Source organism: Ptiloglossa arizonensis, chromosome 8, assembly GCF_051014685.1.
Source record: "Ptiloglossa arizonensis isolate GNS036 chromosome 8, iyPtiAriz1_principal, whole genome shotgun sequence".
In the NCBI taxonomy this organism is placed as follows: domain Eukaryota; kingdom Metazoa; phylum Arthropoda; class Insecta; order Hymenoptera; family Colletidae; genus Ptiloglossa; species Ptiloglossa arizonensis.
The window spans coordinates 18,291,171-18,315,235 of record NC_135055.1 but is presented as its reverse complement, the minus strand read 5'-3'; the positions used below and the strand labels follow the sequence as shown (position 1 = coordinate 18,315,235).

General features: G+C 42.9%; 2 protein-coding genes across 3 annotated transcripts in view; both read left to right on the top strand.

Moving 5' to 3' along the window:
- Positions 1 to 5,499: 5,499 nt before the first annotated feature.
- Positions 5,500 to 15,632, top strand: LOC143150477 (hexokinase-2). Its single transcript, XM_076318760.1, has 10 exons — positions 5,500 to 5,750; positions 5,831 to 5,935; positions 11,465 to 11,618; positions 12,166 to 12,384; positions 13,566 to 13,852; positions 13,937 to 14,049; positions 14,124 to 14,282; positions 14,361 to 14,500; positions 14,573 to 14,706; positions 14,774 to 15,632. Exons 2-10 carry the CDS (start codon positions 5,852 to 5,854, stop codon positions 14,861 to 14,863), a joined length of 1,380 nt encoding a protein of 459 aa, XP_076174875.1. The 5' UTR covers positions 5,500 to 5,750; positions 5,831 to 5,851; the 3' UTR covers positions 14,864 to 15,632.
- A 385-nt stretch (positions 15,633 to 16,017) lies between these two features.
- Positions 16,018 to 24,065, top strand: part of Sesn (Sestrin) — a 273,229-nt gene continuing 265,181 nt past the window's right edge. Inside the window, exon 1 of one of the 2 annotated variants that reach the window (XM_076318753.1) lies at positions 16,018 to 16,222. The gene's annotated coding sequence lies outside the window, so the exon portion shown is untranslated. Of the gene's footprint in view, positions 16,313 to 24,065 lie in introns of both variants that reach the window. The other variant, XM_076318752.1, reaches the window with a different exon arrangement.

Genomic DNA, 24,065 nt, shown 5'->3' with positions numbered 1-24,065 from the left:
GAGTCAGTAGATGTACGTAAAAAGTGTTAGGATGAGGGGGCCAGTCACGGGTCCGTTGTTGATCAACAAAAGCATCTTCGTTTCGCTGATGTATACACACGTTCGTTAACAGAATGGATATATATATATATATATAGTGAGCGTCAATATAAAATTTGAACACTTAAAATTTTCAAATTCTCTTTGAAATAATTTAAAAGGTATGAAAGAAAACAGAAAAAGATATATGATATTGAAAACTCAATTTGTCTTCTATAAAAAACATATATTTTTTTTTAGTAATAATTAATAGTAAACAAACTTATAATGCAAAAAGCAAAAAAAGTATATTTTTCTTGAGTCAATATAAAGTTAACATCTATAGGTATCAATCACAATCTTTCTTTTTTTTTTCTGTAAAATTAATACTTTTTATAACTTTAGTTAATCTGTTTTCCATAGATTTGACTAACAAGAATGTATAACTTACAGAAATTTGATTTCATTCTACTAAAATGGCTTTCTTAAGAATTTCTTTCAATGTTACATCTTTTTTGCTTATTTTCTGATGTATATAATCTTATAGATTTTTTATGGGATTGAAGTCTGGGGATTGTGGAGGATGTTTTAATTGTTTTTGGGTACAATAAAGAAGCCATTCTTTAGCCACACGTAATATATGCTTTGGATCATTGTCACTTTGAAATGTCCATGTTTTTGATAAGTTCAATTTCCTAATGCTAGGCACTAAGTTTTCTGATAATATTTCAATATAATCCTCTTTTGTCATTGTATCTTCAATGTACATGAGATTTCCAACCCTGGAAGCAACCATACACACCCAGGCCATTGCAAATCCTCCCCCATGTTTGATTGTATGGACCAAATTCCTTTCCTTCAAGGTACTATTTTTATCTCCATACCTTCAGCAGTTTTCTATCTCTATAAACTTCAAATTTACTCTAATCAGTGAAGAAATAATTCCAGAAAGATTCAGTATAATACAGGTGGTCTTTGGCATACTGCAATCATTTCTTCCTGCTGACTTCAGAAATCATTGGCTTTTTTTTTGGAATTCTTCCAAATAATCCTGCTCTATTTAGTGTTCTACTAATTGTACTTGTACTAACCGTTTCTTTCTTAAGATTACTCAGTTCTGTTATTTTTACTGCACTCGAAAAAAGATTTTGTTTTACTTTTTTGCAAATTTGTCTCTCGTCACTTTTGTTGAGTTTCAATATTACTTAACAATCTGAGATCATTATATTTGTCAATGATTTTTTTCACAGCCACACAATTTTTTTTTCGTAACTTCTGCAATTTTTACCCATTTCGAAATTACACACGTAGTTTCTTCTTCTGCGATACTGGTATGGAAACAAAGCACGGCGATGCCCCGAGATCATATTGCTAAACAGTGGTGCCAATATAATAAAAATTTATTACAATAGTCATAATTACTAATATAAAAACAGGGTTGTTAACTTTATATTTACGCTCACTGTACATTTATTTGTGTGTGTGTGTGTGTGTGTATATATATATATATATATATATATATATTCTTTTTAAATCGAAATCGTCGTTCATCGAGTCGATCATGTTCGTATCGTGGACATCACGATACACGAGTCATCGATCGCGAGAGGTAAAATTGTGGTTATCGGTGACCGTAGTCTAACCGACGCGGGACATCGGTACGTTCTCTCGAAACTCAAAGGCGGTCTTTTCGCGTCGTGTCAGTCGACGTGCAGGTCTGTGCGACGAGTGCGCGCATTGCACTACGGATTAGAATCAATTGGCTAAATTATCTTAGTTGACGTTTTGCACCTTCCAATTGATTTTAATGGACTCTGATGGCTCGGAAGAATGTTCCAGCGACATTTTGCGGTGCCTCCTCGCGGGATCGACCGTGAAAACGACTGAAGGCGAGTCGGGTCAAATTTTTCTCGGTAGTTTTATTTAAAAAAGAAAGGCAACATTTTTTATATTTTAGTTTTCGTATATTTAGCGGCAGTTGAGAAGACAAACGTTTCCGCTTTGAATCAAATCAGGTCTGTGTAAAACCGTATCCGAGTTAACTCGGCTGCGGTAGAATTAACGCGTTATACTATACGTTGTCCGAGATAATTCGAGCGCGGCTCAGGGAATAATTGACTTTTTAACTAGATTTTTGAGGATTGTTTATCAACGTCACCGTTTATTTTATGTATACCTTTCCTTTCGTAAAATGAGTTCTCTAACGCGGGAAGGTTTTTATTGTATTTTTAGAATTTATTTTTCGAGTTTATCATATATTTACGGTTGGTTTAAATGTAGGTATACAAGTTTATTTTAGCTCAGCGCCTACAGTTATTTTTGTTCCTTTATTTTTGTAAAAATCAGGCCAGGTCGATAGATTTCTATTTGAAATACAATATTCCTACGATTTTCCTACATTCTCGATTATCCAACCAACTTCTTACCCTTTATTAGATCATGTTTTATGTAGTTATAGTGGTTAATGGGGAAACGAGCGTGTATTAATGTTGATACCGAATGAAACACATAGAGGTGCGTATCTCATCCAAGCTGCCGTGACCGAGACAACTGAATCTTTATTTATGCTATAACCGGCGTTTTTGCGCAACAGCACGCGATGTATTTGTTTTGTCGAGCTCTTTTCAAGGGAACGTGCGCGAGGTTCTATTGGAAACGATCATCTTCGTTCAATTTTTTCACCGTCCCACTATTTTCGTATTTTTATTCGCAGATAATTTATCGAAATATATAACAGTCATAGAAAAGCGTGGAGTGGGTTTACACGCGTAACAGGTAGAAAAGATAATAAAAATAAAACGCATCGATGGTATGCGAGACGCACCACGTTCCTCGACGAATCTTGCTCGTCGAACGAGTTCTTCGACTTTTATAACCTTGCCGTAACCGCAGAAACGAGCCTTATTATTTTTTTTTATGTATTAACGTTTCAATTCTTTATCGACGGAGAATTTCAACGCATTCTTCCGTACGATGTGAACGACTCGCAAACGACTCGCGAACAAAATGATTTAACGACCGAACGAAACATTTTCCAGGTAATTAAAATAATTGCTCGGTTGTAAAAAAAAAAATAATGAAAATTCGTCGTTGACTCCGAATGCCTAATTTACGACATTCTTACATAATGCAACACTCTGCAATCGTACAGCTAATAAAAACAGGAATACATATGTACGTAAATTATTTCCATTAACGGATAATTATTCATATCTTTCATTTTCTTTTGGTATTTTCTTTCAAATGTAATACATGACAACATGTTTATAGATTATTTTATTATTTACCAGAAGGGTGAAAAATGTTAGAATAAATATCAAGCTTGGAAGATACAATCAATTTTTATGATTTCTTAGCATTGTTCGAAAAATTGTTACCTTGTTTCGTGACAGTTTTACGTACATACGCATACCCCATGCCCACGTATGTATACGATAGATTTATGTACACATGCGGTGTTAAATATGTTTTGGCGAACACGTCGCTTCGAATGCACCTTGGAAAGAAATCCACGAAGGGAACGAATCTAGAATCGGCGATCACTCACATATATTCGTCGATTCTCCGTCGTTTGTGTATCGCGATTGTGATTGGCCAGCGATAAATGTAGCCAGAGATTTTTCATTCAATGGATTTTCTTCGATTTTCAAAGCGTCGCGCGTCTATGGTCGTTGCAGCATAGATTTCGTAAGATTTTTCGTTTCTTATATTTTCGTTCCCCGTGATTTCGTGACAGAGTGTAATAGTGTGCAGGTTAAGTATCAATTACGTATATCGTAACATTCTATTCGGTCTCCGATAACATCGATCGATTTGAATAACAAATTTTGCATTTATTTCTCTTTCGTCGAAAAAAAAACCCCTGGATTTTTGTACCATCGTTTAACACTACAAAAGACCGGTAAAAATGTTACGATACCCGTCCGATTCATTGTCCCAGGCACTTATCAGATATATGTGTGCGCGATTGAAAACGATCGTAGGCTCGGCTGTAGGATTATTTGATAATTCGTAAAGCTCTAATATGCTACGTGAGATAAACGTTATACATACACATGATTTTATCTTTTATGCCCGAAACGATCCGTTCCATCCCTTCAGATTATCCAGAAACGTGATATCCGAGTCGCCACGAGCGCTGTATCCGAGGAGAACTATTTTGCTCAAGGTTTCCCGGCACGCCGCTAAATTGTGGAAAGAATGTACACACGTGTATTTATCAATGAACTATAAGATAATGTTACGACAGACAATGACCCGTAGGACGATAAGTGTACGTCGTACCATAGATGACACATTTGGTTGATGAAACAGTTGAAGTTCGATTCCCGGCAAACGGTTCGATCGTAACTCTACGTCTCGTCAAAGTATTTGAACGACGAAAAATATAAAAAAAAAAAATGTATCCCGGAAAACACCAAGGAAGATAAACGTTCCGTTTTTCGATCGGTTATCCCAATGGATTTTAAACATTCTCGATTTCGATCGATTCACCGACGACGGGATTGAAATAATGGTACAATATTGTTTCTATTTCTAAAAGTTGCGACTATAACGCGATACAAATTTGTTTTCGTTATTTAAATTTCACTACCGACGCAGTTGTTCAGGAGAGTAATTATAAATGTATTTGTATAATTATCTCAAAGTTCTCCCTATGAATAATAAACAGGTGAATTTTCAGCGAGCAAAATATATCACGTTGAAAACCGAGCACGTGGAATAAATCGAACGATTAACAATAGACAATTATCGGTGTCCGAAAAAGTTCATCGATTATATTCTGGAAAGAAGAGAGGAAATCGACGAGATCGTCGTCATGTGTGTCATGTAAGCGCAATTTATTGTTCCGTTTGTGGATAGAACTAGAATACAAATTCTCAGAATACCAAAGAGAGAGGGAGACGTTTCTCATTAATGGTCCTTTCCTTGCACGCGCTCTTAACGCAAATCTCGCGACGCAGATAGTGTTGACGCTAGACGGAGATAGATGATTTCTCGGTGTGTCTATGCTGAGTTGAAAAAAAAAGAAAACGATCGTTCAGGATCGGTAAATCATTGATCGTTACGCGCGTGGATATCTATCGTTGGGAAAAAAGTCGATTGTTCGTTCGTAAATCGATCATTCGGTTCATCGGAGGCTGGGTCGCTCGATTGTCGGTCATTCGGTTATCGTTCAACCTAAATAACACGCGGATCGTGGTCCAACGTAATTATGCCTTAATTATGCACTCGATCGAGTCGAAGAATGCGTGTCCCGCCGTTTTTTCTCATCGACGAGGGCGTTGTAATTTATAAGCGTTCTGCGATTGTCAGTGGCCGTTATCTTGCACGATTATAAAATACCGTGGACTTTCAACTTTTCATTTAATAATTCTCTGCCCCGTTATCGCGTCTCGCCGAATGTCGCGAGAGAATGAGTGATAGGAGGGAAAATAAATAACCGGGAAATAGTAAACGGGGCGATCTCTTTAACTCGTCCTCAGTACGTCTATTGCGCTCACGGAGCAACACGCCTGGCAGTTAACGCGTTATCATTGGTCGGGACGGATTTATTCATACGTTTGGCCCGCGGCGCGCGTCAGCTTCTTTCACTCGAACAAGTTCAATCGGCAGATTACGTTCCGCGTCAACTAGGTGAGCACGTACTGCGCGTGCACCGATAGAAACACCAGCGGACGGTGATTTTCGCGCGACCATTTCGTTTATCTACGGCTCTGTACAAAAAATCGGTAACGCGGCCAATGAATCCATATACGTTCCAGGGATTATTTCCGGTGCTAGTTCGGTCTGATTGTTGTTCGTTTTTCAGAAAACCGGGAACTCCGAAGACATGGTCGTCCCGACGGAACATGCTCTCCACGAGGCGATACAGGTGTCGTCCCCCGAACTTGCGGACAATGTCAGGCTGCAAAAGGTGAGCATATCGTACACATACAGAGGTTAGTGTAATAATAACAATAACAACAACAACAACAACAACAACAACAATAATAATAATAATAGTAGCGATAATAATAGTAATAAAAAAGTAAGAAATTGCGACGATTTGGTCCTCCGGCTGAAATTTCAAACTTCGAAGAACCATCGAAGATCTACACGGTGAATGTATAGATAGGGTTACAAGGGGTATAATTTATTTTAGCATACGCAAACATTTGATCGGTAATTTTCTACATTTACGAGTACAAGTTACGTAAGGAAATTCTTTTTCGATTTCGTTGATTTTTAGACTGTGAGAACTGATCGTTCGTCCGAAATGTTACGAGTGTCTTTTCAACGGACAATCGAGAGAAGAGTTAGACCGGTGGCCGAAACCTTTCGTTTTCGAGACACCGACGCTATCGGTGACAACGATCGAAGCTCAGGGAAAGGAAATCGTAGCGGATACGCGAAATACAAAATCGAGCACAAAGATCGATGTTATCTATCCTTTGTCGTGGCCTCGTTACGATAGAAAATATTCAAATATTTCACAGAGGGGGTATTCAAAATAGGTGACCCGCGCGCTCGCGTCGAAATTCAATCGCCTCGTTCCGTGGATATTTTACACGCTCGTGGAAGACACGGCGCGGGTTGGATATTTCTGCACGAAATTTTTCATCGTTCCGTTCCGTATTGTTTCACTCCGCGCCGCGCAAGGTTTCCCTATCTTTATACAACGCGACTGTTTTGCGCGAGTTAACTGGAGCGCGGCAGTTAAGTGGCTAAAGCAGCTGCACCTCGACGACGAAGATTCCTAGGAATCTTAATTTCGAGACGTTCTCGGTTAATTCGTCGTTAGTTTTTTTTATCTGAACGATTAGCGGGTCCGTCGGGTCGCGAACTTCGAGCCCATTAACACGTGCAACCTAGATAGTCCTGCGTAACGCGTTCGTTCGCGCGATAAGAACGACATTCAATGAAAAGACGAAGTCGAGGAAATCCAATGAAGAAAAGCAAAAAAAATAAGAGAACCGCTTATCGCTCGCGGCCTCGGTGGTGTTCGGGTTGCCAATTTCCATCGTTTCGTTCGTGGAACGAGCCGCGAGTATTTCTTGCAACGGATCCCACCAACACCGACAAACGTATTTTTCACTCGTCGTAGCGTTTTATCGCGCTCGCTTACATAATTGATCGATCTCCGGCACGGGCAGCTGACGACAACGTTGAATCATTGCTGATTCAAGAAACGGCGAACAGCGAGTCCTTAACCTTGCGATATTCTCGTTAAGAGTTTACTGACACCGATCGATCGTTAATAGATATACTTTCACTCTCGTTCGCGCCAATCCCCGTTCCCGGTCGCGAGCAATTAACTTCGTCTGGATACACGTGTCTTTCGCGGGCATGCGGAGTGTAATTACGTAACACCGCTTGTCATTCGCGCAAGAAAAATGTTTAATTTATTGTCGTATATATATGCGCCGCGTTTCAGCGAGTCCTCCGGGGCATAACGTTCACCGAGTACGGCACTCGACCGAGGGGGAGAACAAGTGTCTCGTCTAGATAGAAGTAACGAGCCTGGATAGAAAATTTAGAAACACCATAGGACGATTTTATTAACGGACAACGGAGCAATATTTCTATTCGCGAGGAACGAGATCGTGTCACGTTCAGGGTGAGAACAATTGTAGATGGAAAATTTAGAAATATCATAGGACGTTTTTTTTAACGAACAGTGGAGTAATATTTCCCTTCGCGAACAATGAGGTCGTATCACTTTTAAGGAAGGAACAAGTGGATGGAAAGCCTCTCGGTTAATCGTTCAGATAAAAAAAACTAACGACGAATTAACCGAAGCAAGATGGAAAATTTAGAAACACCGTTGGACGATTTTATTAACGAACAGCGGAGCAATATTTCCTTTCCACGATGAGTTCGTATCACTTTTAGGGAGGGAACAAGTGTAGATGGAAAATTTAGAAACACCGTAGGATGATTTTAGTAACGGACGACGGTATAATATTTTCTTTCGTAAACAACTCGACCGGATCAGATTCATCGTACGTAAGGCTAGATTCCACGAGTTTATCGCGAGGGTTATCGTAGGATAATTCCCACTGTTAAAACTTCTAGATATTCGACACCAGCTTATCGTCGACGGTGATACGTTTCGCGCGCGAGCAATAGAAACCACGAAACGAAACGATTCACGGTTCAATTTCGCGTACTATCTATCGCGAATTACGCAGAGACACGGGGAGATTTTATTTCGTCTCGGATTATCTTCGTACGGGGCTCTTTACCTTATATTAGGAATATCGATATAAATATTGAATCGGTCCGTAAGTTTCTAATGTTTATATCCCAATTTAAATTCCCCGTGCAATAATTGTCCAGCGATTGTGTCTTACGCGTCGTTCGATGACTTTTGTTCTCTTCTTCCGTTCGATCGTTCACCTGTTCGTTTCGTGTCTTTAGTAAAGCGATCAAGTTTTCAAGAACTATGGGTCGTCGAGTCAATAAACGAAAAATCTCCGACGTTTTAGAATTCGTAGACACTGTAATGTATACGCGTTGTACGTAGAAGGTTACATATCGCTGATGGAACAGCGCGAAAATGATTTTCTCGATTCAAAGCGGACAATTTTTCAACGAATTGGACGAGGAGAATCTATAAGCTTCCTTGTGCAACGATTCGCAATAATCGTCTCGAGGGGAAGTTGTCGATAATGGTCGAGGACACGCTGTAAATTAATTTGTGATAAGTATTTAAGAAGTAAACGTAAATGTTTCGTTGCCGAAGCACGAACTCACGGACCGATGAAATAGACATACGGTTCTCGCGAGGAACGTTACATCAGCGAGGAAGCTGTAACAGAACGCCCACGAACTCTTTCTGCATTCGATTAGAGCGGATCGCGCAATGTCACGGTCGATTCCTGTTTCCTTTTGTCCACGGCTGCGTCGTTTCACAGCCTTTCTCCGTATCGTTCCTGACATCGATTCGACCGAGATAAAACGTCGCGACAGTCGCTGCTCTATCAACCGCCCTATCGACGATGCCATCCGCGAGGGATAATCAATTTTCGCACGGTTCGTTTGTCAAGGGGTAATGGCCAGGTTGTCAAAGGTAACGAAAACCAAACTCGTTCGTTTTCCAATTTGTCCTCGAGCTCGAGCTACGTCACGAAATAAAAAAAAAGGAAGAACTTTTATTCCTTTTCAAGTTATTGAAATTTATCCGAAAAAAGAACATCAATATCGCATACACGTTAATATCGACCGTATGTAAAACAATGCAATTTCGCGCCCTCAATAGCCGCCAATTAACGTTAAACTGTTCCGTTTCGCGACACCGAACCTTCACGGTCCGTTCGACAGGGCGAACACTTCGAACGAAAGGAAACGTTTGAAAAGTTTCTGGAAATGTTCCGAAAATTTCACGTCGTTGCGTTTCGTTTCGCGAAGTTTAATTCGATTCGGAAGCTTACGGTTTTCTAGGCGAGAACCTGTTCCTCGGGCCTCGTGCGTTGTCGAGAAAGAAAAAAAAAGAAAAAGAAGAATAATATTCGATTTTTTTCCCGTTTTATCCCGCGGTTATCCCTCATGATGCCTCGCAACTCGTATCGCGTGGTATTGTTTACTCGAAACGGCAACATAATTCGCACGGATAGGCCTCCCGCAGACTTCGAGACGGCATTACTCGATATGCCGTCACATTTCGATATTCCGGGTATTTCTTGTCTTTCACTCGTCGCTTCAATATCGGTTTCCAGAATTTTTACGGCGACGATGGTCGCGCGAATGCGACCGGTTCACCTTCGAGGAAATAAAACATCGGTATTATTCGATCACCGTGGACACTGTTTTCGATTTCGCGCACGTACGACGAACTCGGAACGCTCGAACGGGAAATCTATCGGGCGTGAATATGGAAAAATAAAGGAAACCGTACACGATGGCAATAGCTGGCTATGTTAATTGGTTACCGTGATAACGTAACGTTCGTTATGTAAACGGGAATCCACCGAGCGTTAATTCCACGGTTGCGCGAGAAAATTCCTTTTGTCCGTCGAGTTTCCGCCATCGCGTATTTAACTCTTTGAAGCACAGTGGGTTAAGATACGTCTCGTTTTTTTTTTTCCTTTTTTTCAACGCTCTCGTCAGCGAGGAGAGATATTTTTCAATTCATCGCGAACAAATGAAATAACTGCAAGTCGTACGTCGACACTGTTGATATTTCATTTCATAATTGAATGTTCGATTAATCTGTTCTTTAGTTTTATTCATTTTGTATCGTTTCGCACGCTTAGCTACCGTGCCTCGAAGAGTTGACACGTTTGCAGCGATACGGGGGTGCATGTGCATCTTGTTGCACTTCGGTTCGCGTCGTGTCTCACCGAACCTTCGTTAGGTTTCAATGCGATAGAAATCCCAAGAAAGAAACAGAAAACACTCTGTGGATCTCGTAGGAATCCTAACCGAGAACGATCAGAAAACATCTTTGCACGAAAATTATCGCAATAATCTTCAACGTTACCTTGGAATCGATTTATGTACCAAATGTCCACACGGTAAATTGTAAGCTTCCGATGAAAGAAATAATCTATAATTTTCACACCGTTCTCATAGAATTGTAGCGTAACCAAAACGTCTACAGTGCTCGTAGGAAAGTTTTTTTTTTTTATTCTTTTATCAAATAGACAGTATTGGTTAATTCATCACGGACGGTTCGTTCCATCGTTGTGGAGGAATCATTCTTCGTTCTGTTGGGTTGTTCGGAAAGTCATTTCGTTTTTTTTTCCGGTGAAAATAAAATACGATTTTTCCAAAGTGTATAAACATTTTATCAAATTACATATTCTCCATTTTGGAAAACGTAACGACTTTCCGAACAACCCGATACATTTCCCGTACGAAATAGAAGTTTCTCTTCGATCGTTTCGTACGAAATTGTTTCTCCTGGGATATTGGTTCGCGAGAAATTTCCAATCGTTGTGTACAATCGTTTGTTCTTCGCGTTTCTTAATAACACCTCGATTATTTCCTATCGATCCGAGGCTATCGGTAGATCCTTTCGAATTTGTACGTTTGAAACGCGCGTTGTTTGTAATTCGTCCCGTACAGTTCGTTCGATCGAATTTTCGTGACACCGAGACTCCGTGGCCGATGAACACGAAAGTCTAGCGTAGAATGTTGTGTAATTGACCCCCGTGATATCGAAGCTCTTGAAATAAATCCCCCCCCACACTGTCCGATGTTAATCGATCGGATCGCGAGTCGTTTCTGGAGCGATTCGTCCGTACCCGGTGCCATCGCTTCTGGTCCGCCTATTAGAATCCCATTAGAGATCACGTAACAGTGAACAGAGCCGTGGGTCGTAGGAAAGTGGCTCCGTAGATCTAGCAGAAATTGTTTTGCCGCAACGTTACGAACATTTATAGACCGTTTGAAAATTTTCCGCCGCGATAACGATCACGCGGCCAGGCACACGATGCGATTTAAAGGGCTTTGTTCGCAGATCGAGCAGAACGTGGCGAAGCTGAAATTTTCGGCCGCGACCGTGAGGATGATCCAGGAGGTTTTCCTGTCGGAAATGGAGAAAGGGATTCATCAACAACCGTCGTCGCTGCAAATGGAGAACACTTACGTTACGGAACTCCTTGACGGCACAGGTCGTTACGAATTGTCTTTATCTATAGTTTTTTTCTTCTTTTCTTTTTTTTTTTTCTTCTTATATCGAGGGTTCGTGCAATCGGGTCGCGTGTTACGTTCGACGAGTTGATAAACATTTTTACGGTACACGATAAGTGTTGCTCTCGCTCTTGACACGAGTCTTTCGCGATAATGCATCGCGAAGTTTGTTAACCGAATAGATACAAATCGTGTCGAAACGTCCGTAATTGTTCGTGAATTTCCACGTTGCTCGAGAGAAACGAGAACGATCAAGCGGAACGAACGATGCGAAATGGTAACGATGGGAACGGAGCGAACGTTGCGAACGGTAAAGACGAATAAGACGATTTAATTAGTTACGACTAAACGAATGGACGATGCGAGTAACGGTAGTAATGGAGAACAAAAATATCGAAACGATGTTGCAACGATGGTAAAGATTGATTTCGCGAGTGTCGACGTACACGCGATGGCTGCACGATAAGTTACTTCCGCGGAGTTAGAATTTACCGGCGACTGAATCGATCGATGAAAAAATGATTACAGAAGAGGGCTTGTATTTGGCGCTGGATCTCGGGGGCACGAACTTCCGGCTGCTTCTTTTGGAGCTGGCGCATGGTGTACCTGTACGGACGGAATTGAAGATGTATCAGATTAGTCCTGATTTGAGGGTCGGCTCGGCGATCTTTCTGTTTGATTTCCTGGCCGAATGTATCAGTGATTTCGTCATGCTGCAGGGTCTTCAGGACGTAAAGCTTCCCCTTGGTAAATTGGAATCGGTCTATGTGGGGTGTCTAGCCAGAAACAAGTCGCTTAATTGCATCTCTCGTCTTTGATAATACGGAAAGAAACGTATACGCTGCGATAAAACATGTTTTCCGAACCCTTCTTTATCTCTTCGGAGTTTCCGATACGGGTTATCAATTTTATTCGCACGAAAACACATATATTACGTCGTTTGCATCTTGTGGCGGACTTTAAGCCGGCCTTCGACCATGAAATTTAAAACTCACATTCGCTGTTATCGAATGCCTGGGATTCAACGGTGACGGACGATGATTTGCGAAGGTACACAATCGAGTGTGTATCAACATACGTAGAAATGTATAATATCTGCTTACCGTAAGTAACGTAATCAAGATGATTTATTGGTGTGTTGACAAGTGTCTCCCATCTCGTTGTACAAAACAGGAAGGAGAAGGCTAAGAAAAAAATGTAAACCGTTTAGGATCCGCTACTCCGAGTGACACGATAGATAGGGTAATTAAAGCTTTGTATTAGTATCGTGTCAGAAATAATCAGAATTAATATTTAAACCGACCGAGAGTAATTTGGCGTTAATGGTAAATTCATTTATCGTTATAATGTTGCTTCGGAGTTTGTTTACCTTTTTTTAAAGTCCATCTAGGCGTAAACAAACGTGCATTGATATCTGCTGCAAGATACGAGATGCGAATATATGTGGTTTCCTTGTGAAAAAATATCAACGACCTCGAGGATTCTGACAAGAACGATTACGTGGACACAAATTTATTGTTACGCATCATTCTTCTTTATGAGACCGTTCAAATTAGTTGAAAACGAAGAGGGCAATTAGGTATCGTGTTTCCGATAGAATAACCCGTGTAACGTTAAGGCGTTGAACGACTTGTGCGTAAGTCCTTTAATTGTCGCCAAGTGCCAAATAACTCCTGTGAATTGTTGAAATTGAAAAAGATACTTCTCAAAAAATGTTTCTAACAGCGCGTGTCTCACACATGTCGGTAAGTGGTTGTAGCTTCAAGCACTTAATGCTATCAGCGTTGTTCGAGCATTGATTTTACAAATTCAAGTGGCCGACACTCGTTAATCAAACACTGATTACAAGATCTCGCGCGCAATCGATAATAACGCTTTCTTCGATAAAATGTATCGTTGCAATTTCTAACGCTTTATGTTCGTTTCAGGTTTCACATTTTCGTTCCCTATGATTAACGAGTCCTTGGATATTGGAATATTAGTGACCTGGACCAAAACCTTCGACTGTCCCGACGCGGTGAACGAGGACGCCGTTAGATTGCTCCGAGAGGCTCTACATCGTCGCGGTGATACCAAAGTAGAGGTTGTCGCCATTTTGAACGATACCACGGGAACATTGGTACAAGGCTCGGTTTTGGATCCAGACACAGCAATTGGACTTATATTGGGCACTGGAAGCAATGCTTGTTACACCGAAAGATACGGCGATCATCAAGTAAACTTGTTTTTAATATAATCCTTTGCAACGAGATACAAACGTTATTCACTCGATTACTCAATCGATCATTTGTACTTGAAGACTATCATTGATATCGAATGGGGCGCATTTGGAGATAATGGCGTGTTGGACTTCATCAAGACGGATTATGATCGCGAAAACGATGCGAACTCCCTGATCGCAAATTCATTCACGTGAGTAAGGAAAAATCATTCGAAGAACAGTTCTTTTCGACGAATTTATTATACGATATTCTTTTTATTTCCAGCTTCGAAAAGTACATTAGTGGAAGATATTTAGGCGAGATTGTGCGACTAGTGCTCGCGAGGTTAACCAAAGAAGATCTTTTATTCATAGGGGATCACACACCGGGATCAATTTTAAATCCTGGCGAACTTCAGACCATGATGGTCTCGAAAATCGAACAGTGAGTGTCTCGGGGTAAAATATACGTTGCGCGTACTCTGTATACAAATTTCTAATTTCTATTGATATTGAAACGCAGAGACTCTGTAGATGGCGGTACCGACAACACGAGGGAAGTTCTGGAGAATTTCGGTATCGTACCGGACGAGGAGGATATGAAAATTATTCAGTATGTTTGCGAGGTAGTGTCCAATCGTGCAGCACTACTTGTAGCAATATGTAAGTCCGCAGACGTAAAATATTTTATTACGCGAGGCGAAGCAATAAATTTCAATTTAACTGATTTTCAAGGTCTGGCGGTCTTATTGAGACGAATTGACAGGGAAATCGTAACGATCGCCGTCGACGGATCTCTTTACAAGCACCACCCGAGACTAGACAGTTGGATCAAACAGTATATTAAATTGCTAGCACCTGATCATAAGGTATAGTGTTTTTTCTATCTACCGTAAGTTTTGTCACGAAGTTGATCAATTAAACCATATTTTACAGTTCAAAATAATTCACGTCGAGGACGGAAGCGGAAAGGGTGCTGCATTGGTTGCTGCGATCGCAGAACGAATTCAGAAAAGAAACGAATAGTAAAAATAAAAAGTTCCAAGTACGCTGGCCTATAATAAGTTTCCGCTAGAGGTGTTAATGATTCGCACCAGATCTCTGGTCAAGACCCTATTACAGAGTATAGCGTAATTTTAACGGCCATGTACAGTCATATTCCTTATATTAATAATTCACGTTCTTCAAAATACTCATGTCGTTCTTTGTAATTAGGAGTCTTGCCTTTTATCGTCGTTATGTAAGGTCGGTTCGATCGTACACTATTAGTGTATTCGTCTAGAGAAAATTTGCGTACGGTAGGAAATGAATGTGTCGCTGGCATCGACACTTGATCTTTTGTAAATTCACACAGTTCGGTAATGTTTGTAAAGAGCTATAGCGCCCTTAAAGGTAGATTCTCACGGAACTCGTATTACGTGGATGCGCCAAAAATGAATCACTTAGGGCGCGACGAGAATAGGTAGGGTGTTCTAGGGTAACCGTGTCCCGTTTAAGGGAGAAAAAAAGATCGATCGCGATCGGTGTGCGAGAGCTAGCGTTTTTCCAGCATTGTTGACGACCTATTTATATACTCACATTAAGAGTAAGACAGAATTATGACGCGGACCAAGCAAAGTTAGACTGTGAGCGTGAAGAGTAAATACAAAGTATGGAGAAAATAAATGTGGCGAACGTATAGAAATCGTAAAAGACAAATGTTTGTAAAATATACCTTGTAAATGATCGCGAGAGCGTTTGGGTTTTTGTACTAGAGAAACGAGGTTCTTATAATAAAAATTGAAATGAAAATCGATCGCTTCGAAGTTATTGCGTCTCGTTGTGGGACCGAAATTTCGAAAAATATCTATATTCTTGAACGTTTCGTTTCATAAATTCGAGAGAATCGATGCGACGTCCTGTCCAGCAGAATGGTGCTCGTCGAGAACGTCCAAAACGGGGAAAAACCAACATTCATGTTCGTAGACTTACCCTTTATTAAATAATTAATAGGAACGCTATAGGATACATCGGCTACTGCTCGACTTGCCGTAACTTAGTCTATTGATCTTGTTGCTAGGTGGTCTGAGCGCGGTTCTTTCAAATCTAACGGCGTTTCGCGGTACCGGCATAAGATGGCGGCACATACGCGGTCGTCGAAAAGTGACAGCTCGGGAACTGTCAGCGGTATGCGCACCGCCGCGTTTCTGCTGCAAATAAGTGTTTTGTAACGTAACGAAACGACGGTTGAACTTCGTCACGGAGCGTTCTGCTGTTTCGAAAATCGAGACGGTTCACGGGAGAAAGATTCGTCCGTGTAAAACACGAGACAGTGCAGGAAACGGTGGGTGTGCACGCAAGAGGGAACGGCTTGCCGGCTCGGCCAGTCTACTGGAAGATTCCATTGTGAGTGGGCTTTCAAAAAGTTTTATCTCCGAAAAGTCAGTGTTTTCGCGCGTTCCATCGTTCGCCCGTGGATGAAACCTGTACGCCAAGGTATTTCAACATTATTTTTGTCGATAAGGGGTATGCGCGTCGAGGATTAATCGTTTTCCACGAAACACGGCCTATTAGAAAGGTTGAGGTTACAGCGGCCGCTGGGTTCAGCTGGCCTCTCAGCTGATGAACGAACGCACCGACCGGTTTACGGTGCTTCTTTCAAAAACTCTCATCTCTTTCCTTCGTGTTTCATCGTCGTTCGAATTGTCTCTTTCTATGACCGAGATAGATCAACGCGTGCAGTATTTTGCGTAAACGCGGTACAGTTTTCTTAGGATACCGAACGGTGATTCGATCCTTCGGTGTAACCTCTTTTGCCTTAATTGTGACATTCCGCGAGTGTTTCTCATTTGTCCCGACTTTTTGAGCGATCCTGTTCGCGGTGTACCGATTGTCAGTGCACCGAACGTTTCGCGGGTTGACGATCGTTTCTCGGAAAATACGTTACGGAACATCGGTGGGCAATCCGTCGCTTCGATGTATCGGTGCAATTACCGACCACGGTCTCGGTACGTTTTTTCGTTCGATTGTACGTTAAATTCGAAAAGTGGTGAATGAAATTTCAGGTAAACAGCGAGTCGATCGCGTTCGACCGACACGACGATACGAGTCTTTCGAACGAGTCACAGCGAGTATTTCGATTCCCTGAATTCTAAATTCGTCGGATCGAAGACGCGATCGATGGTATCTGATGGAAGTGTACGACGACGACGACGACAACGGCGAAGGAAAGCGGTATCTCTCGTGCAATGTTTAAAGGCGAATGTCGTTGAACTGCCAGTCGACCGGGGTGTACTTTCGATCACCTGTAAGGCGACCGATGACCGCGTTTCCAGAGTGTCGCCGGGTCGGAGGGAATCTCGTGTGTCAGTGCCATTTAAAAATCCGGGGAAAAGTGTGTGCGGCGTCCGTGGTCGCGCGTGCGGCACGAAAGCGCGTTAAATCACCGATGAAAACGACGTGTACGCGGCGTGACACCGTTATTGCTTGCAAATTGACTCGGTTTTCCGTGAAGCTCCGTTCGAGGTCACCGCGCCCGGCTGCAGTTGAGCACCCAGCTGACGAATGGAGGCTGCGACCGGTTCGCCATGTTCCTTCCTTTTTTTTTTTTTAAAGGCCACCTCCTTCTTTTTCCCTTTAAATCGCCTTTCACGTGCTCCGCGGCCCTCCTGCCGTCTTCTTCTCCTCCGTGTCCCCCTTCCCGCTTCTCCTTCTCCGCCTCCACCTTCTTCTGCACCGTTTCCTCCTAGAAAATCGTATTGTTCGTGGTGCACGTCGCGCGCGCCCGAGAACGCTCGCTCGACTTCGCCGAACCAGTTCCCCGTACCGTTTCTTTGTGCGTCTCCTCGGCACGTTCAACCCGCGCTGCGGGACGGTACTGTCTCAAGGTGACACGGGAGTGCAACGCGCGCGATTTCGAGGGTGCAACATTGACCCTCGATCGAAAGCATTTCGGGCACGCGTTTCTGGGGAACGTCGGGCGATGTCGTTTACATGGACCATCAACCCGCTCGGAGCCCGGTAAATTACTGTTAGAAACGTTCCATATTAGTCCGCGTTACCTCGGCGTAGTGCGAGCAAATATTTACGGGTGTTTTCGCGTTCTTCCGTTCGATGTTATTTCCACCCGTTTACGATCTTGCTCACCGGTACACATCGTGACACACAATGAATTATCGTCGGGGAAAGTTAGCTTCACGACGATGTAAACGATAGGGTTGTACCCAAGTAAAAGGTTTGCTCGTATTTGTCGCGATTCGAGGAATGTTTGTGCGTTCTGGTCGCGGGAGAGGTACACATAGAGAGAATCTATAGTTCACGCTCGGTGCAGGCCGCTTCCCGCGATCGCACATATGTAATATGCATCGCTATTTAAAAGCAATCGGGTCTCGCGTGCTCGCAAGCCCGGCGTGAGTCACCTGGCTTCAGACTACGCTTCGCTACTTCTTATTTGTGCTCGATTGGCTAATGAAATAAGAGAGGCAGCGCCTGCTTACCGCCGGTGTTGTTTTTTTCCTGTTCTCTTTTTTTTCTCTTCTTTTTTTTCTTTTTTAATCGTCGAATCCTTGCTCTCCGGCCGTAATAAAATTCTCATTTATGTAGCGCGCTGTTACCAGCACAACCGGCGCGGCGGAATTGAGTCGTGCGAAGGATACCGTTTAAAACCAATTCAACAACGAGCCGGTTAATTGCAAACGTTGTACCACACGACGAGGCCCGGCCTGTGGAACAGTACGACGATAATCGGCGCGCTGTAATGTAACTACACGGGACTTGTACGTTTATCACGAACACGGCGAATATCGGGTGTATATATCGGGGATAGATTTTTTTCGCAATTATGTTCACCGTTTCATATTCGCTGCCTTCGTTACGCACCGGCGAAAATATCGCTTTCGAGGCGGTCGGTGTTTACCAAATTCGAAGGTCTCGTTGCCTTCGAACTCGGTTGAACGATACCGGGTGTAGACAAATTTTCGTACCTTCCGTCCAACAATTCTATTATACGCAAAATTCAATCAACGAGACTTAATACTTGATCGAATCAGTTAATATATTCACGATTACGAAACTATATTCACTCGTTACTTATATCTCTCTCCGCGAACAAACGAAAATTAATAACGGGGAGTATTTCATTATACACATATAATAAAATCATCGGCTTAAATACTCGTTCCACGAAACTTCGATCCACGCGGAGTGTTACACTTCTGTATAACGAATTCTTTCTTTCGTGAGTGAAGAGTGTTTCTCTCCGTCGCTGTCTCGCCCGTTGTACGATCGATCGTATCGACGATCGGTTTCGCGAAAGTCGCGATGAAAAAAAATACTTGTACCGGCGCGTACTCGAGTCGCCGTTGAAATTGCGATTTTCTGTGCGAATTCGATGATTTCGAATTGCAAGTTAGCCGTCACTGACAGACACGCTACTCGACGTTGCGTTGTCGGTGTATCCGTCGGCTCGGTACGTTCGGCGGTGTCGACCCGGTACAATTGGACATTCGAGTTCGAATTAAATCGGCCGAATTCGTCGATTCGACGCGGACGTTGTCGCTGTTTAGTTGTTCGGGAAATCGCGAACAAAAAAGTAGCTACGACCGGTATCGAATTGTTTCTGGGGACCGAACGTTGATTCGCGACAATACCCTCGTTCGGGGCGGCGCGTTCTATTGGACGAGAGGGGGAGGGGTGGGGGCGCGGGGTGGGTGGGGTGGGGGGACAGGGGACTATTCGCGAGGCAGAAACTTTTTTGCCGATCGCAGCGTTTATTTTTATCTTCGTTCCGGGGAGGGTACACTATCGACCCTAAGTTCCAGTCCACCCCGTAGCGGGACGGAAAAACGGATTGTTTTATGGAAATTCGATAGTTCGTGCGCAAGGTACTCTCTACAACGGGTTTGAAAGATTCCCTTTGTCACCCGGGGACACATATTTCACGGTGATCGGTTCGTTGCAAACACGATCTCGAAACCGGGTTTATATATATATATATATACATACACGATTTCTCGATTAACCCTCGTGCACCATCGAAATTTTCAACGTTGTTTCAACCATATTGAACAATCCAACCACCCCGTACACCGGATATTTATTACTTTTGTATTGTATATTACACGTTTAAACAATTCGAAAAATTACTCAAAGCTATACAGTTCCACGTTAAAGTCCCGTTCCAGTGTAAAGTCGTTTGTCTGTATCCCTTCGTAAAATTTCCATTCGTAGTTCCTCTTATTACGTATAATTCGTCTCGATACCCGGATACCTCGGTTGTACAAAGTATTGGGTTGTTCGGAAAGTCGTATCGTTTTCTAAAACGGAGAATATACGATTGAATAGAATGTTTACACGCTCTGAAAAAATCGTGTTTCATTTTCACCAAAAAAAAAAAAAAAAAATAAAACGAAACGACTTTCCGAACGACCCGATACGTACCAAGTTCGATCGGTTATTGAAATCGCGAGTGCGAAACGGTTTAATTATTCGAAGAATCGTTGGAATGGTTATCCGGGTACTCGGAAGAAGTATCGATTCACCGATACTGGTACCATCGTAATCGCGTTATCGTAGAATTCGGTAGCGTCTCGCGAACAGTTTCCCACCTTTTCTCGCTTTATTCTCGAGCGTGGACGAGTAGGGCTGCGCAGAACACGGTTGTTCGCTGCCCGAGTGCTATTATTAAATCATTATTCCGCATGCAAATAAATGGTAATTGCTCGTGGGTAGGTGCGGGTAAATGGTAATTATAGCTGTTTGTTCGTCGGGGCACTTCGAAATATAACAATGTGGAAGGTTAGTCCCGAGACTGTGGCAGTACGAGGGTCACGTGACACGGAAGAGGGGTCAGCCTGAGAGAAACGGTCCTCGATTCTCTCGATCGAGGTGTACCGGCGGTACCCTCGATCGATCGATGACTCGCGCGCGATACGCGAGACGAGCACGTTCTCCGTGGAGGGCTGGTGCTGTTGGTGCTGGTGCTGGTGCTGGTGCTGTTGCTGGTGCTGGTGCTGGCCATCGAGCGCGTTATCGGTTATCCAGCTCGCGGACAACACGGCGCGATATCGATTGCGCTTTTCGAATCGTGAAACGCGATTATTCAATCTCGAATGACACACTATTGCGCGAACGCCTGTTGTTGTGCGCCTCGCTGTCTGCGAGCGGCCGTAGTAACCTCAGTGTCCCTCAACCGTCGGCTACCGCGAGCGTTCACCTTTATTTATAGAAATTACCTCGTCGCGTTTCACGCCGGCCAGCGACAAAGTTGGGTGTCGATATCGGAGACTCAGGTAGCCATGAGTTTGATTTATCGACTCGCAACTTTGCGAGCCCGCCTTCTTCGCCGTTACGTCAGACCGTTTCGTAAGTTTTTGCACCTTTTCTCGCCGAGCGAACTTTATTCAATGGCTCGTAGATAACGGCCACTTCGACGAGAACAAGACGCTCCGGTGAGTCTTTGTGTAAATTATTATTATCATTACCGGTGACTTTATCGCGCGAGTAGAGAGTAGAAGAATTTTTACGTTGCTTTTCGAACCGATCACGACGATCTTTGAGGGATTGCAAACACTAGGGAGGAAGTACACGATTATTGTTCTATTTGTTCCACGGTGAGTCTTTGAGTAGATTATTATTGTTACCGGTGACTTCATTACGCGAGTAGAGAGTAGAACAATTTTTACATTGCTTTTCAAACCGATCAGGACGATCTTTGATCGATTAAAAACACTAGGGAGGAAGTACACGATTATTGTTCTATTTAATCTACGGTGAGTCTTTGCATAGATTATTATTATTACCGGTGGCTTTATTACGCGAGTAGAGAGTAGAATAATTTTTACATCGCTTTTCAAACCGATCAGGACGATCTTTGATCGATTAAAAACACTAAGGAGGAAGTACACGATTATTGTTCTATTTGTTCCACGGTGAGTCTTTGAGTAGATTATTATTATTACCGGTGGTTTTATTACGCGAGTAGAGAGCAGAAGAATGTTTACATTCCTTTCTAAAACAACCATGACGATCGTCGAACGATTAAAAACACCAGGGAGGAAGTACACGATTATTGTTGTTTAATTTGTTCGGCGCGTAGGCACGATGGTGCGCGGGATAATTTGCACGCGCGTTTAAATCCAACCTCGATTATACGAGCGATTAAAAATAAGACAAACGAGGAACTGGATCCGTGTGAATCGGTTATTAGTATTTTTATTGCACGACTTTATTGCGCGCGTAGGTTACACGTGGAATAATTTCCACGGAGGTTTGCTTTCGAACCGAGATGTTGTTACGCGTGGAATCGAAGTCGAGACAAACGAGCGGGGAAATGGATCGAAGCGAAATCGAGATCTATAGGAAAAGTTGGAAACACGGTAACGTGGCGTACGAGTGTCCGGGGCTTGGCGAGAAACCGGGCAATTAAGAAATTGAATTCTGCCGCGTGTTATAAAACGTTCTACGTCTTCGGTGCAACACGGAGCCTCGAAACTCGAGTGTCAAACCCCTACGACGATCGATAGCCGTATGTTTCTTTTCGTCGAGTCGTGACTCGTGTATCAAAGTTTGCTTAAGCAAATCGCCGCGCGGCCCGTTTACACGATCCCCGATGGCGGTCCGATACTCGCGTTCAAGTCGTTGCACGGTGTGACGTGGGCCCGACTAGAATCGAAATAGCCCAAGTCTGTAATTCGTAAATTCTTGTACCTTGAAATACGCTCGATTCCAAAAGCGGACATCGTCTTTACCAAATTTACCAATCGTCGGAAACGAAGTTGGAAATTTATTAGAATTTTCGGTTCACACGAGTCACGTGTTACAAGTATCTTTCAAAGAAATACAAAATTTCTTTACTGTCTCGATATCTTATATTTCCGTTCAAATATTTTACATTTGGTACAGTTTTTATATTTGTTGTATATTTATACTTTAAAAATTAGTCGTATTTGAAATGATCGATTTGCCAGGCATTTGCACCAGTCGACGTTAAATTTCGCTGGTAAAAGTTGACAAAAAGTGTTCTTTCCGTTGGAGAAGAAGTTCGCTTCAAGTACTCGTAACGAAAACCATTTTCTTATCGGTCCTTGTCCCTCGAGATAAGTGTCCAGCGTGTCTCGGTTCGAAAATCGATCGTTCCGCGAGTTATTATTTTCTTTTTTTTTTTCTGTCCCCCCGTGTACGTGCATACGCGTTGCACACTGTGCAGCGCCGACCCCCTCGGTCCCCGGGTTAAGGCTTCGAGGCTCCGCTCGCTGTCGGATTTTCGTAAATAAAATTTACGGTCGTTGAACTTGATCGCAGCGCGCGTAGACCTGACGGTGCACGCGAGAGGATCGTCGAGGTTGGGTCGTTTATTCTCGCTTGAAACACGATTAAAGCCCGTCCCGGGCGAATTGGTTTCGTTCGAGTTACCGGGACACGCCAGGGCAAAGACTATTTTTCGCCGACCGGAAGCCCCGAGCGCTCGTTTCCGATTCCTCGCCCGACCCTTGGAAATTTCGTTCCGATCGAACGGGCGATCGGTCTCGCGTCTTTGAACGTGAAAACGTTCCGTTCCGCGTCGCACGAAAAAGGCGAATTCAACGTTTCCCTCGTGTCCTTTTTGCTTCTACTCTCACGTTGAGAACGCGTGGATACGAATTACAAACCGGGGCCCTCGATCAGCTTGCTCGACCTTAGAGCGGTGACGTGCGTCAAACAGTGGCGATCTACGTTAGTTTCACTCCGTATCGATAGAGGTGGCTTGAAATCATACTGACTCTGTATGGATAGAGGTGACTCGAAGTCATACTGACTCCGTATCGGTAGAGGTGACTTGAAGTCATACTGACTTCATATGGATAGAGTGACTTGAAGTCATACTGACTCCGTATCGGTAGAGGTGACTTGAAGTCATATTGACTCCGTATGAATAGAGGCGACTTGAAATTATATTGACTCCATATGGGTAGAGTTGATTTGAAATCATACTGACTCCATATGGATAGAGTGACTTGAAGTCATACTGACTCCGTATCGATAGACGTGACTTGAAGTCGTACTGACTCCGTATGAATAGAGGCGACTTGAAGTTATATTGACTCCATATGGGTAGAGTTGACTTGAAGTCATACTGACTCTGTATGGATAGAGGTGACTCGAAGTCATATTGACTCTGTATGGGTAGAGTTGACTTGAAGTCATACTGACTCCATATGGATAGAGTGGCTTGAAGTCATACTGTCTCCGTATGGATAGAGGTGACTTGAAG

Coding starts and splice junctions, on each gene's coding strand:
- LOC143150477 (XM_076318760.1), top strand. CDS start 5,852: ATGGTCGTCCCGACGGAACATGCTCTCCACGAGGCGATACAGGTGTCG. Junction 14,050..14,123: donor CTGATCGCAAATTCATTCAC/GTGAGTAAGGAA, acceptor TTTTATTTCCAG/CTTCGAAAAGTACATTAGTG. Junction 14,707..14,773: donor TGCTAGCACCTGATCATAAG/GTATAGTGTTTT, acceptor CATATTTTACAG/TTCAAAATAATTCACGTCGA.